Raw genomic sequence first — 15,536 nt, forward strand, 5'->3', positions numbered from 1 at the left:
CTTCCAGGGCGCAGGCTTTAGGGCTGCCCCATCGCTATGGCTGAAGGATTCTGGGGTTGGGTGAGGTAGCTGGACCTGGACCTGAACCTGGAGCCAATCTTCCTGGACACCAGGGACCCACGGTCAGTCTGCAGGCTCCTTGAGGATCTTGCACTAAGGGTTATTTAACCCAAGTCCTCCTCTTCCTGGGTCAGTTGAGTTTCTCAAATATATCCCAAGTACCTTATGGGCACGGTCCCCGCTGGCCCTAGGGATCCAGAGAGAACGGTTTCAGGTATCAGGGAGCTCAGATTCTGATGGGGAAGACACACCAGCTCCAGAGCATTCCCCACACCACTGAGGGCACAGAGGGGAGGCCAACTGTGAGTTCCAGGAAGGCTTCCTGGTGTCCAGGCCCAGGCTATGCCTGGGAGGCCAGCAGGTGCAGAAGGAAAGGGGGGCGGCTCCGCTGGGCTCCTGCTCCTCCAGCCACTCTTCCCTCCACGCAGGGCTGCATCCTCTCTCCTGCCCTCTCCTCTGTGAGTCATCAGCAGAGTAGGCTAGGGAGCCCAGGAAAGGCAGGAGCAGCCCCAGGCCTCGGGGGCACTTACAGACTTCCTGGTCATTCTCCCTCCCCCTGGGGCGGAGCTGAGCTGAATTCTGGCTCTGCCCCTGATGCACCATGCCTGGCACAGACAGCCGAGTAGGTAGAAGAGTGGTTGGCAGAGCAAGTTCCAGGTCAGCTGCCCAGAGCTCGAAGGGGCACAGCCACAGTGGGGTGGTGAGGTTTCCCCCCCATCTCTGGCCTGCCAGCCAGCACCTGTGGTGCAGGAGCACCTGCCTCTCGCCCCATTCACTCCTTCAACTCAGGAAACACTCCTTCGATTTGGACCCGGCTACCCTTCCTCCTATGCATCCCTCAGGGGTCCTGGTTGAAATTTTACTTCTTCCGGGAAGTCCTGCAAAGTGCAGGGCCCCCTTCCTCTGCCCTCTCATCACACCCTGCTCCATTAGATAGCACTTCTGTAATAACTTGGTTAATGACCCCTCTATTTCGCTAAACTGCAAGATCTGCGGGACAGGACCACTGTTTTAGCACAGCGCCTGACCCAATAAATATTTACTGAACGGATACAGAAAACTAAGTGCTTCTCAAGTTCATTAGAGGTAGAGCTGGGATTGGGGGTGTGGCCTGACTTCTGTACCAAGCCCTGTGGAGCTCCAGGACCTTTCCTATCTGCGAGGGTAGGACTGGGTGGGACTGAGTCTGAAACCCCTTCTCTTGGGTCTCTGGCCCTCTTGAGCCTCAGGCTCACCTCCAAATGCCCTTCGCAGGGCTCTGCCTGGAGAACAAAAGAGGCCCCAGTTGTTCCCACATTTCTCTGGGAGAGGAACAACTGTTGCCGGCCAGGCCCTTGCTGAATAAATCCAGCAACTGTTTGTAGTACAGTGCAATTCTCTCCCGCTACTCCTGTCTCTGTCCCAAAAAAGGAGAAAAGGAAATTGAAAAAAAGATGGGGGAAAAATCCCATCCCAAGCCCCACGATCTCCCCTCCCCCGCTATCAAGTCCGTCTGAAAATGTTAACACACAGAGGGCACGGGGACAGCCACCTGCCATTGCAGACAACTGGGACAGCCGCAGCAAAGGGTGAGGCTGTGAGATCAGGACCCAAAAAAAGGAGGTGAGGGAGTGAAGGATGGGGGGGGCATGGGGCAACAGGATAGATCAAAGAAAACGGAGAGACTTTGGAGGGCAGTGAATGCCCAGCCCAGCAGTCGCGGGAAAGGGCCCTGAGGACGAGTGGAGGGAGAGGCCAGAGACCTGCAGAGACACCCAGAACCAGAGGGCCCAGGAAGGCTCCAGGAGGCCAGGCTGAATGGGGAGGCAGGAGGTTTCTGCGGGAGCAGCAGGTACAGTGAGGGGAGGCGAGGGAGGGGAAGAGAAGTTGACTGGGTAAGAGGGAGAGAGGTCTATTAAAAACCTCTCAGTGCATAACACAAAATGTCAGGGTTTATAGCTTCATTCTTGGCATTGCCGGGACTGAGAACCCTGCACAGAAATGTCACCGCTTGTCATGTTTAATCACCTGCTGTTTGTTAACACCTTCCCTGCAAGGAGCCTGTCTCAATCTGCCCCTGGGCCCCCAAGGGACCAGGAAACAGAAAACATCCCCATCTCCTTCTTGGTCCCGCCTCAGGGTCTCAAGGGAGGAGCTCCATTTGCCATCTATCTGAAGGTCTCCCAGGAGCCCCAGAGTGACCCTTCCTATCAGGCAGGCCAAGGAAAGGGACCCATATGGTCCTAGCAAGGGGCTAGGACCTCTGGCCGGGGATGGTATGTTTCAAGTGGCCAGAGCCAGGGTGCTGCCAGGCTGACTACCTTTCTCCTGCTCCTTCCACCTGCCTTTCTAGGGCTGCCTGTCCATTCTGTCTAATCCACTCCTGTGCCCCCACCCTGGGTGGAAGAGAAGATAAATAAAAGAGGGCCTGCTCAGAATCCCTGCAGCCTGGAATTCACCAATCTGTCTGCTTGAACAGCAACTGCCACATAACATCTAACATTCAAAGCCACCATCCTTCCACTTACAATCCTGGATCACACCATCTGTGGTTCTGGCTTGGCTCTCTCTCGGAGCACGCTTTGCTAGGTTGTTTAGACTAGGAATTCTCAGTCCTACTGCCCCATAATTCCTCCCTCTGGGGTGGGAGGGTGGAGTAGGCCACTCAAGCAGCACGTGTCTTCCCAAGAACACCTGGCTGTTCCCCACCCCTGAAAGCACGGTATGGTTAACACCAGGCAAAGGGCTGGGTCCTCTCTCAGGTGACACCTACACAAACTCAACACAGCCCCAGACGCAAACCCCATGCAGGGACAGCTGTCTGCAGAGCAGCAAGTTGATCCTGTACGGTTCCCGAGGTAGCCCCGTTACTTCTAGAAGCAGTGAGGGCCAGTGGCGAGCTGAGCTGCAAGGGTCTCCCGATCTTTCCTTCCAACAAAATCCATGCTTACACAGAAACATATCTGACAAACATGCATCCCAGGAGAACGCCCGTTCATTTAGACTTTCTTCCTGAAGAACGCTTTGTCCAGTCCATTCCCATTTCAATAGAAACAAGTCAGAATGTTTTTCAACTCCCCTTTGATACTTCCTTGAAAACAGACGGGAGCACCCCTTTCTCAGGAGATAGGCAATAATGAATGCTTTTAGAGGAAGCTTCCTCCAAAAAGTTCAAAACGCATTTGCATCAACAATTGCCTTTTACCTCGCAGGGAAGGCCCGGGGATGCGTCCACGTGCTACAGCTGGGATACAGGTGGAGCCCAGAGATGGGGATGTGGGCCAGGCAGCACAGTCAATAACCAGGGCTGAAAGTGGCCTCCACTCCACGCTGCCACTGGAACGGTCCTTGGGGAAGCCCTACTCTGGGTCTGTCTCCCTGCACTTGGGAACAAATCCCTTAGTGTCTCTGGGCCTCCTGTTTCCCCACTGGTGAAACGGGACAACTCCCTGTGTCTTTCTCCGAGGGAACCGATGAGAAGAAATGGATAGTAGGTGTGGTGTGCCTGGAGTCTCTTGGAAGGAGGGCACTGGGTAAACTCACGGGGTTTCTGCCGTCATGATTCTGCACGTTGCACCCCATCCACTACGGGGGGAGGGGGCTCAGTGTTAACACGGTGGGGAGGAGTGGGGCCTCAGCTGCAAGACCTTTCCTATGCCCAGCAGAGGTTTTCAGGCAGTGGCCTGTCGTGCCTGGGGAGGTGTGTGTGCACACCCGCTCGAGTCCACATGCACCTGGCTGAACGCAGCCCACGGAGCCGGAGCCAGGTGGTTTTCGGTGGCGCCAGTTGTTAAGTAACCCATCCTAGACTGAGACTATTCTAGTTCAGGTGCTCAGGCTCGCCAGGACCCTGAGGGAGGGGCTGTGTCAATAAGCCCATCCTTCTGCCTCCAGGCCTGAGGGGGTTCACGGGACATGGGTCTTTCCAGTCCTGGGCAAACCAGGGCGGGTGGTCACTACATCGCTGTCTATATGGAGTGACAGCTGGAAACTGCTCCCGAAGCCCCTCCTTCTTGGGTGTCAAGAGAAGCGCTCCACCTCCTGGGTGCACTGCCCACGTGGGGCGGGAGGTCAGACTGGAGCCCCTCCCCCCTTGGGGATTTGAAAAGCTGGTCCCCGTCATTGAAGGGGACCCTGAGCATACATGGAACGTGTCCTCCCAACTCAGCAGGCCAGGGCGGAGCCCCAGAGGAGCCAGGAAGCAGGGCCTGGCCTGAGGTTCAGGGGAGCCCCCTGGTCCAGAACTGTTTTGTCCAAGCCACTTGGATTTATCAGATGAGCACGGCCTCCCGGCCAGGCCCCCTGGTATAATCCTTTCATTAATTTACTATTCGATGGGAAATTACTCCTTACCCAGGAATATAAGTTTTCATCTTATTTTAAGTTAGATTCTTAAAGCAATTACCCAGGCATCTGGCGATGACTTCACCGCTGTGGCCGGGCCCTGGAGAGGAGCAGGGCAGCCCTGAAGCTGCACAGACCCCTGGTTCCTGGCCCCGCAGGGGAGTTCAAGGAGAACCGGGAGCCCCTAAACAACTGTCCTGGGTCCTGGGAGGAAAGTGGGGGGCACACCGTCATCTCTGCTATTTGCTGTTTGTGAAAACACTCCTCTCCAGCACCACCTGCCCCATGAACCTACCGGGGACAGTTGCTGAAAGCCTCAGCAGCTGGTGCCGTGGGAGCATTTTCTATTTTTAATTGTTTGATCGGAATATTAACTCATTTAGGTCTGTTCCCAAGACACACTTCCCAGCCAGGGGGTTTCCCCCATTCCCCAGACCTTCTTCTATCCTTGTCCAGTCAGAAATCAACTTTGAAATTAATAACTGGAAACACAGACCTCTGCAAGTTTGCAAAGGATCAACACACCGGAGAGAGAAAGAAAGATGGTCCTCGCCGGCGCCATCCTCTGAGCCACCAGGCAGGGGAGGTGGCTCAAGCACCCAAATGCCCCGCTGCTCCCACCTGACCCCGCTTTTCCTGGCCAGCCTCTCCCTCTCCCCTCCGGTCAGCCCCGCTGACCCAGTCTGCTCACTTGTCAACCTCGAGGGCGGGGACGCTCAGGAGGCTCCCAGGGAGGGGGCGCCGGGAGGGAGGCACATGGCCCTGGGCTCAGAGGGGCCGGGCCAGAGGCTGACTTTCCTTTCAGCTTCCACTTCCGAGAGGGAGGGAGAGAGGGCAGCCTCTCCACGGAGCCACAGGAGAACCTGCCAGCCAGCCCTCCCCGGGAGCAACACCAAGGGCTCCAGGCCCAGCCCCGATGGGAGAGTCACCCTGCTCAGCCTGAGCTAAGCGTCGCTCCCCGTGCTGCTGGGGACAAACCTAACCCTGGTGGCCCCCGTACCCGTCCTCGGAAGGCCCCCGACCCAGCACTGGGGCCACTTGGCCTCTTCGCCCTCCATGCCCTTGGCCCCCCTGCCATGCTCTTCCCTCTCAAGGTCACAGGGCTGTCCACACCAGGAATATTTACTCACCAGACTGGCCCTGTTAGCAGCACTCACCACAAATATGCTTTCTGATAAAGTTGGCAGAAAAAAGTTCTAGAGCTGGAAACAGTGTCAGAAAACATCCCCCACCCGCACAGTGTGAGGCTGCGAACAGGTCACACAACCAGGCGGCCAGAGTCCTGGGGGAGGCTTTTGTCGCTCTGGCTCTCACTTTTCTCCTTCCTGTTTTACTTCCCAACATACAGCCTGTTGCCAGGGGACCAAGGGCTGGGGATGGCTCTAAGCTCGTACTGGGTCTTGGCCCCCAAAGGGCGCAGAGGCAGGGGTGTGGGGAGCGGCCCTCTGTTTCCTCCTGCCAGGAGCTCTCTCAGTGGCCTCTGGAGGACGAGGCCGGGTGGCCTCTTACCTCTGCTTCTCTCTGGGCCGTCTCACCTCGCTGAGCCCCCTTCCCACCCGCCCGCGCTTCCTCTGTGCACATGGGCTTTAATGTTTTTATTACCTGTTTGACTCACTGCCTTATTGCTTCTCCCCTTAATGGGGCCGTAACCGTGGAAACAAGGAATAAACGGCCACCAGAAAATGAGATGATTAAACAGGTCACCCTGGCAAAACAAACTCAGCCAAGGAACCTCTGGGGGTGGGGAGGGTAGGCTCCTCCTCCCCTCACCCTTGGCCAGAAGGCTTGGACCAGACCCCGGACCAACGTCCCCGTCCCTGGAACTGGGGCAGATGCAGTGGGGTGCCCCCTGCCGGGCAGTGGGACACCTAGTCAATCCCTCCCCAGGCTCCCCTATCTCCCAGGCAGCCCTCCTGGCTGGCCTTGGGCCTTGAGCTCTTTGGCTGAGGGGTGGCAAGGAGGAAGGCACGGGCCTAGAGGGAGGTGAAGAGCAATGCCAAGGAGAAGATGCACTCCCTGGTGACACAAAGTTCTAGAATTCGCTCCCTGCTGGGCTTCCTGGATGCCTCCTCCTGTTTTCTCACTGGGCTGGAGTCCCCCACCCGATGCATCTCCTACTCTCACACAGTATATCCCCGCCGCCTCCAGGGGCCCCTTAGTTCACGGAGAAAGCCCTATACTAAAAGGCCAACGGACGTCAAGGTTCAACTCGGGAAGCTTTCCTCTGGGAATCCCTGGTCTTTGGAGCCATACAATGTGTCTGTGTGGCTCCAAAGCCACATCCTGGACCAACCTGCTCCCACAAAGCCTCAGGTCAGAAGGCTACAAGAGAGGGCCCTCTTGACTTCAGGAAGGACTCCTTGGCCCCTTGGCACTGGCCAAGACTGTGGGTCCAGAAGAGCCCCCAGGAGGCAGCCCGTGGGAAGCTCTAAGAACAGACCCCACAGCCCGATCAGGAGCAGCCCAAACACCAGGCCAGGGGGCAGAGGTCCAAAGCCCTGGCAACGTGGGGTGGGCCTTAGTACGGGCCACCCCTTCCTTCTGGCCTCACTCCCTGCACTGCGTCTACCCAGCTGGGGGGGTCCTGGGACTGTAAGCAGGACCTAGAAAGGGTGAGCAAGGCACAGCGAGGTCCGCTGCGGGGACACGGCGATGGGCCAGGGAGGAGATAGAGGGAAGTCCCGGACCACCCACTGGCTACTGCCCCCGCCCCCTCCAGGGCAGCAGACTGCGTGTGCAAGTGTGACCCCACGGCAAGACCCCCCGCCCCCAAACCCAGTCACGGTTAGCAGCTAATGGGGCCCCCCCATCAACCACTCACGCCTACCTTCATCCTTATGCCCACTTTCCCCCTTCATGTCATCCCTCATCCCAGCCCCACTCCTTCCTGTAAACCAGGCGTAGAAAGCTCTCGAGGAGCGAAGGCCCAGGTCCCAAGGAAATCACCAAATGTTTCCTGCCTGCCTCCTGCTGCCCCCACTAAGAAGCCGGCGAGGCAGTTGGCGAAGAGGCACATCAGTCAATCAATTCCATCAGCACTAACAGTGGGAAGGCGCGAGACCAGCCCTGTACCGCGCACTGGGAGGAGATGTGAACGCAGAGCTAACTCTAATAATGGTCACCATTACAAAAAGCAGTAGCAGAAGAAAGCAGGGTTCCTGGCCTTGGTCTCTTGGGGCAGCGTACAGAAGCCCGAGTGCCACCCTGACACACCAACGTCATGGGTATAACCAGATGCTCAGAGCAGCAGGTCCCCAGCCAACCTCTGATCTCTTGTCTCTTTCCAGGGCCAACTGGGTGTGAGGTGGCAAAGGGGGAGGGGCAAGAAGGTAGGCAGGAGGGTCTGGCTTTAGGGAGCTGGGCGGCCTGGGCCAGAAGAGGCAGAAAACTGTGGTTGCACAATGGGAAGCAGCCGGGGAGGTGGGTGGGCTGTGGGGTGGAGGAGGGAGAGGAGGACAAGGCAAGAGAGAGAAGAGGCTGGTGGAAGTCTAGAAGGTGTGGGTGATAACAGGAAACATCGTTTGTCTATCTCTATCTGTCCCAATACCTCCCATCCTCTGTCAAGTTCAAAGGCCACTCCTTCACAAAGCTCCCTGGGCTCTCGGCCCCAGCACTCCCACCTGGTGTGACAGATAAACGCACCTGTCTCCCTCCACCAGGCAGACCCCAGAAACCTGGGAAGGACCAGGCGGCCTTCATTTCTGCAGCTCCTACAGCGGGTGCTCCCCAGTGCTTACTGAATTGCAGACCTCACTACTTGCATGGGATTTCCTCCCCTTCAGGGCACGATATGTCCTGATGCGTCTGGGGTATGAGGATGCTATGCTGTGGTCAGGCAGCCAGAGGGGTGAACGCTGGACCACCAAGCTGTCACGTTTTCCAGTCAATCCCAGAGAAGCAGTCTCCTCTCCTCTGCTCGCTGGGACCACCAGCCCTCCTCCTCCTCTTCTTCCCTGGCTCCTTCCTTGCTCTTCCTGCTGTACTCTGGCCCAGCTACCCCGGAACAGCTGCTGCTTGCTGTGGGGACCCACAGGCTGTAATTACTACAGAGCAACTTCCTTCCCCCCTGAAGATGAGGAGGAGGAGAAGGAAAAGGAGGAGCGAGAGGAGACGTGGTAGCAGCCAGGGTGGTCGAGGTTTAAAAACCAGCTCAGGGAGGGTGGTGTAAAGGACAAGCCTTGGGGCCTGGGGTGGGGGAGTGAGGGTGGGGAGCAGGGGTAAAGAAATGGCCTGACTCTTCTGAGAACGGTGGGCCAGGCAGAGGAGGCTGACGGAGGGGGCAGGCGCATCACTAACCTGGCAGGGTCCAGGAAGAGGAGGAGCCTGGGCCCAGAGCCTCCTGGGTCCCACCCAATCCTCTGCCCAGGGACTTGAGCCAGGGGCAGCAGCTTTAATGAGGAGATGCTGCTGCCGTGACTCAGCCCTCCAAAGGTGCCTCCATTTATTTTATTTTTCCATCATAAAAACCCAAGCTGCAACTCAGCCAGATTCCCTGGCTCTGGGGGATGGGGGAACACCAGCAGTGATGGCGAAGCCCTCAGAGAGGTCTGACTAACTGGACCCAGTGCCCTTCTTAGACAGGAGAGTTAATGGGTTCCCCTGGCTGATCCCCAAGGGAAAAAGGGCCCGGGGTGGGGTCCCTCTAGGGATCTTTCAGACCTGCCCTCACTGCCTCTGCCTCCTGTTGGAGAATGGCTACTCCAGGCCTTGTATCTAGAGTTTTGCTCTGATTATCTTATAACCAGTGCCAGGGCTGGTTCAAGGGGCCACTTCACAATCCAGAGCTACCTGTCTCGAATGCTTTCTTCCAAAGAGAAGGTCCAAATGTGTGCTTCTCACCTCGTCCACTCAACCCGTCCCCCAAGATGCCCCACAGAACCCTCTCAGTAAAATCAGGTTGGGAGCTGGAGAACCAGAGACCTTAAAGGTCATCTGATGCTCACGCCCCTCCAAACGTCACAGCCAGCCTCTGTCTGAATGGTACCAGGAAACTCGCGAGTTCAGAGACAGCCCATTCTGTCCTTGGCTCTGACTGCTCCTTCCTGCCAAGATGGCACCGAAGCACCCACCCCCTGCAGCAGAGTGGCAAAACCGGTGCCCAACCTGACCGTAGGGACTGGCCCCAGCTTAGACTGGTTGAGTGGGTGTACCTGGCCAAGTAAAGGCTCGAGGAAGAAAAATTGAGGACAACCTGCTCTGGCCCAAACTCAGCATGGACTCTCTTCCTCCAGAAACAGCACAAGAACCTTCCCAGGCCCCAGTGTGACCAGAGCCAACAAGGTTCCTAGAAGCCTCCACTCCTGGCAAGGCCCTGGCCTAGAACCGGTGGCTCACAGCAGTCCTGAGAGTCTGGAGGTGGGCTGACACTCAGAGCAGCAACTTTGGGTTGGGGAAGGCAAATTCTTTGCTCTCTGGGGTCAGCTACTGCCTGGAAAAAGCCTGTGGCCTTTCCTCTCCCCTCCTCGAGACTGTGTGTCCGCGAAGCACGTGGCCAGCATGTGGACAGCCCACTCCAAGAACCAGGCTACTAAGCCAACATGTCTCAGCTCCCTTGACCCCATCATTCCTGGCCTCGTCCACAGCCGAGGCTGGGGGCCAGGATAAATGTGGGGTGGGGGTGGGGGGGGTGGTCTGTATGCAATGCAAGGGGGTCCAGGCCTGGAGTCCCAGCAGAGCTTATCCCAGGGAAAAAGAAGCAGGCTGGGCGCAGTGAGCAGCACTGATCCCTCCCCCTGACTCACCTCGACAACACAGCTACAGCCACAGTGCCAAGTGGGCAGTGGTGCCCCTCACGGCTCCCCCTGTGGTCCCTGGTCAGCCCTTTGAACTTGCTCTCTTGCCTGTTTGGCCCTTTACCTGGCAGAGCCTACCTTGGATCCTCTGATGGACAGCTCTAGCCCTGGACAGCCCCTCCCCCTCTCCTCAAGACCTCCCTAGCGAGAGCGGGGGCAATTACAACCAGATCCTTAAGAATCAAGGGCAAGTTCCTTCTCAAAGCTCTACTGCTGTTTCAAAGCCATTTTTCGCCCTGGCCTCCAGTTTTTTTCAGGGCCTAGGAATCAGCCTAGCGGGGTCTAATGCTGGGGAGCTTCCCAACTGCAGCATGGATTTACCTGTGTCTGAAAGCTTCCTCCCTCCTCCCCTCCCCCTCCTGACTCCCTCCCCCAGGGAAATCACTCTAAAAGGGCCTAATGGAACTATGTCCTCCTCTCTTCCTCTCTCTCCTCCCTCCCTCCCTTTCTTTCTCTTTCCTTTTTTTTTTATTAGCATTTGTGGAATTTATTCCCAAACTCTCCTAATCTTCCGTACACAACCATTTGATTTGCATAACCCAACCCCCTCTCATAAAAACTGGCTGCTAGTTTAATTAAAAAATGTAAATTTGCTGTCATCTCGGGGCCTGGTGAATTAGGACGACATCGGCATTTTTTATTGCTAAAGACGTCCAGATTGATCCAGCCCTTGGCTGAACTATGGTGGAAGAAAAGGGGTCCACATGGCCCCTGAGGGTCTTGAGGTCCTGCTGTCCCCTCCTGAGAAGCCCTGGTTCTCCCACCACTGAACTACTTATGGCTGCAGTGCTTCAGAACCTAGACCTGGAGTGATGTTAACCCACAATCCAACGCTTACTGGGTCCCTGGTGCCAGCAACCCTTTGGGGCCTGTGTCTCCAGCCTTGTACTGTGCTAGAGAGGCCCTCGGCAGAAGCTGCCTATGGTCCCCCAAAAGAAGAGAGCCCCTCATCACATCAGCAATGAGTCCAGGCCAGAAACGAGGCCCCTGGCCCTGGCTGTGTGCAGAAGTACATCCCAGAGGTTGAGGAAAGATGAGCATGCAGTGAGCCCAGAGACAGGCTCAGAGGGGGATCTCAGAGCTCCCACCTGCTTCCCTTTTTTTGTGAAGAGGGGAAAAAGTGCTTTTCTTCTGAAGTTCTGAGATTAAGGGAAACTTTCAAGTTCGAAGAAAAGGCTGAGATGGTATCACCAGATGACTTCTCCAGGAAACAGTCAGACCTCTGACACCCTGGACCTCCCCTCACTGAGCGGCCAGAGTCCAGGCCTGGGTCCTGCTGGGAGGGCCCTGCTCCAGCTACGGGAGGGACCAGCTGACCACAGGGGCCCTTCTAACTTCTAGGAAAAGTTTCCAGAGCCTGTCCCTAGAGGGCTGGGAGAAGTAAGTGCTGGGAAAGATGCTACAAGAGGTTCTGCCACCTGCAGGCCCAGGAGGCCCTGTCTCCAGTCAGGGACACCCTACAGAAGGGCTTTGGAGTCGTGCCCCGACAGCAGGTGGGTATAGGGCAGGAGGATGGACTCCAGCTCCACTTGGCATCTGGGTTAGAAGGAGGAAGCTGAGGGCCCGACTTCCAGCCGAGTAATGCCTAGGTCCCCTGTGCCTGTCCACAAGCAGAGGCTCACCTGCCCCAGGTAGGGGTGGTGCGTTACCACCACTGGCCCATCTATAAGGTCTGCTTCTTAGCTGGGATGAGGGGGGGCCCATTTCTGAAGAAAGGGGGTGGGGCCTGAGAGGGAGGCGATGAGACACCTGATTAGAGGTGGGGGGGGGGCTGCTTCTCTGTGGGAGTGAAGGGCAGGGAGGGGCAGGGTGGCAGCAGTGGCCTTAGACACCTTAACCACTTTGCCCAGCAGGGGTTGTTGCACCCTTCCTGGGCACAGAGGTCCCCAGGACCTCCACATCGAATTCTCCAAGATCACACCTGGCTGGACATAGTCTTAATATTCCTTCCCCAACAAACACACTTCCCTCCTTCCCAAAGCCACTGCCATGTCCTGTCACCCATCCTGGGCCCCCTAGTGCTGCCTCCTGCCCTCTCTGCCCACTCCCTTTTGACTTCAGGAGGTCAAATGTCAGCCCATGGATCCCAAGGGGCAATGCCATGAACTTGGGCCGTTATAAACAACCACTCTAACAGCCACGCATACCACCTTCTATAAATGAAACAGAAGGGTTCAGAGATCAATCTCAATGAATTATGAACCTGTTTATCACTGACTTCTTTTAAAGACATTTAGCAAGAAGACAGCCTAGGATGAGGGTCCTGGTCAAAATACCATTTCAGTACAGAGGGCTAAGGGAAAGCCTGAAGAACGTAAAGTAAACCTCACTCTGGACTCAGATTGGAACCTCAGATGGGAAGAGAAGAGAAATGTTGAATACAATTAGATTAAAACCAATAAAACACCAAAATCTCAGGATAAACTCTGCTCCAGGCCAGCACTATGCTACGTGGGACCCTAACCTAGGTGCCATGCTAGGCCCCCCAAAACCCATACGTCCAAATTCAGTAGTTTGTCTGGTCTACCCTCTCCCAGGGTAGGGGCTAAGGGGGATGGGAGAGAGTCCTGGGCCCCTCACTTTGAACTGATAACAGCCGCCTCATCCCACGGATTCTCAGGTGAAAAATATTCATTAGCCATAATAAGCAGCTTGATCATCCGACACAGCCTTGTCCCACATAAATTAAATTCCTTTACCTTGAGAGAGTCGCCCCGAAACCAGACTAACCGCCTTTCCCAACAGGACGCTGCTTTCAAAAACTAAACCATCCCCCACTAAAAAAATAAAAACACACACCCCACAGCCAGACACACAGAGATCTTTGCTGGGGAAGAAAAAAAAAAAAAAAAAAAAACAGAAAAAACACGCAGCCGTTCAAAAAACACGGAGAACACAAAACAAAAACCCCACGAAAACCCCCTAAATCCTCTCTCTGGGTGCCCCCCAGCTCCCTCTCCCCTAGGTTCTTTCACAATGACAAGCATCAAATTAGTCACAGTCACTAAGCAAGTAACAAATAATAACAATAATATCATCGGAAGCCTCACAATCCAGAAACCAAGGCAAGAAGCGCAGCCCGCACCAGACCCTCTCCTGACCAGCCCACCCCCCACCCCGCCCCGCTCAGCTGCTACCTCATTGGGCTAAAAATAATAACTTCCGTAAAAGAACCGAAAGAAAAGTGAAAGAGCCACCCCTGGTTCCCACCGGCCGGTACCTGTACCAAGATCCATTCTCCTCTCTTTGGTCCCAAACTCTTCGAGGAACGCCAAAAAAAGAAGAGGAAAGAAAAGAAATCTGTTTAGTCTCTCGCAGTGCCCCCCGCTACCCACCCCAGCTCTCCCCCTCCGCTCTCCGCACCCTCCCCCCATCGAGGGGCGGTCAAGTCCCCGGGCCTGGGGGAGAAATGAGAAGGGAGACCCGGAGGGAGAGCGAAAGTTTCTCCCTCCCGCCCCTCTCTCTCTGGCGCTCCGGCACTGCACACTCAAAGCAGCTCTTCTCTGCTCTCGAGTTTATTAAACTAAAAGAGAAACTATTTATAGACGCGCGCCGGGTCGGGGGGCCCGGCCGGCCCCCGAGGCCGAGGGGCGCCCCCGCCCGCGCCCGGCCCCGCTCCCGCCGCCCCCGCCCCCGCCCCCGCCCCCGCGCCAGGGTCTGAGCCCCGCGGCGGCGCCCCCTGCCCTCCCCCGCCCCACTCCCGTACTCACCATAGTCGGAGAGTCGAAAGCCGAATTCACTTAAATAATCAACTTTCATAATACTTAATTAATGCCTAATTGCGACTGATTACTCCCCGAATAACAAGTTGTTTTAAAGCCCTGATGTCATTGCTCCTGACGGTAACACTCAGGGTAACAGTTTGGCAGGAGGGAGCGGGCGGGCGGGCGGGAGCGGCCGGGGGCGCTGCCAGGCGCCGAGGTGATTGGCAGGGCGGCCGCGGCACCGCCTCCTCCCGGCCTGGCCCGCACCGCCCCGGCAGGTGAAAGAGCAGAGCTCGGCCCGCCCGCGCGCGCGCCCGCCCGCGGGAGGCTGGAGTGAATGGGCTCGCGCTCGCCCGCCCCGCGCCCGCTCCTTCACGCGCGCCTCCGTCTGTTCACTCCCGCGCGCGCGCTCCTCACACGCGCGCCCGCGCCCCGCGCCCGCTCCCTCACGCTCGTGCGCGCGGCCTCAGCGCACCGGCCCGGGCGGCCCGCCTTATTGGCTCAGCGACTGCCCAAACCTTAGACTTCGGAGGAGGGAGGCGGGGACTCGGCGCCCGGGGACGGGAGGGAGGGGGAGGCGGGAGGGGGGCGCGGCGGTCCGAGAGGACCCGGCGGCCCGCGCTCGCGCCCCCGCGCCAACTCTGGCCGGACGCCGGCGGGCGGGCGCGCGCTCGCACGCTCTCCTCGGCGCTCCGGCCCCGCGAGCGCGACTCGATGGCGGCCGCGCGCGGACTCACTCCCCGGCGCCGGCCAGCCGAGGGCTCGCGCCGCGCGCAGCCGAGCAAACTTTTCCGCGCCGGCTGGCGCAGGTGTGTGCGCCGCGGGGTTGCGCCCACCGAGCCGCGCGCCCTGGTGCGCCCCCCGGGCTCTGGGTGCTGGGGTACCAGGCGTTTTGTTTCCTCCCCATCCCTGAATCTCTTCCTGTTGCTGTTGGTGGTGGTGTTTTTTAGCTCTGGGGAGGAAAGACTCCGGGGCCTTGGGCCTGGGCGTCCCGGGGAACACTCGCATCGGCCTCGCGCTGTTCCGCACACCGTGCCCGCCGCAGGCCTCACGAGTGCGGGGACCCCCAGGGCTCCGCCACTTTGGTTTGGCTTCGCCTTTAAATGCGCCCTGGCTCCCCCGCCCCCACCCCGATTGCGGGTGGACCCCGGCTCCGCGCCACATCACTGCTCTCCAGGCCGTCCTCCTCCCGCTGCCCCGCAGTTCCGCCCCCAGGCCCGCAGTGGGGACGGCACCTCCTTCCTCCCTCACCCTGCCTTGGCCGCCTGTCCTCCGAGGGCCCCCACCACGGATCCGCGCTGTCACTTGGGCTGCCAACCGGCCCTCTTGCCTCTGCCACCTCCCATGCGGGGCCCTGGCAGACAGGGCACAGACAACCCTCAACCAAGGAGCCAGCGTCCTGCCACCTGCCCCTCTGACATCGCCGCATTTCCTGTCTGCCAGTTCATCGCTGGACCAGGGCAACTTCTTCTCTCCTTGCCCTCCTTTCCCCTCAGAGAAAGCACTTTGGTGTATCTTTCGGTCCCCAGATGTCCCTGCTGCAGCCAGATATGTTGAGATTCCCTAAATTTTAGTCATCTAAGTTACCCACTGGGTGGGGGGCAAGGAAGGAGGCAGGTAGGCGAGCAGGAAGGTGGGCAGTTTTGCTTGTGAAGTA

The 15,536-nt window shown here is 57.7% G+C and overlaps 1 protein-coding gene across 8 annotated transcripts in view; it reads right to left on the reverse strand.

The window, feature by feature from the left end:
• Positions 1-15,536, reverse strand: part of CASZ1 (castor zinc finger 1) — a 147,671-nt gene that overhangs the window by 40,190 nt on the left and 91,945 nt on the right. For 6 of the 8 annotated variants that reach the window (XM_059912789.1, XM_059912798.1, XM_059912812.1 and 3 more), the window contains one exon: positions 13,396-13,434. In XM_059912789.1, coding sequence (XP_059768772.1) covers positions 13,396-13,411 — 16 coding nt within the window. In that variant the 5' untranslated portion in view covers positions 13,412-13,434. Of the gene's footprint in view, positions 1-13,395; positions 13,435-13,885; positions 14,029-15,536 lie in introns of those variants that run through there. The other 2 variants (XM_059912844.1, XM_059912779.1) reach the window with 1 other exon arrangement.

This window comes from Balaenoptera ricei, chromosome 1, assembly GCF_028023285.1.
Source record: "Balaenoptera ricei isolate mBalRic1 chromosome 1, mBalRic1.hap2, whole genome shotgun sequence".
Lineage (NCBI taxonomy): Eukaryota > Metazoa > Chordata > Mammalia > Artiodactyla > Balaenopteridae > Balaenoptera > Balaenoptera ricei.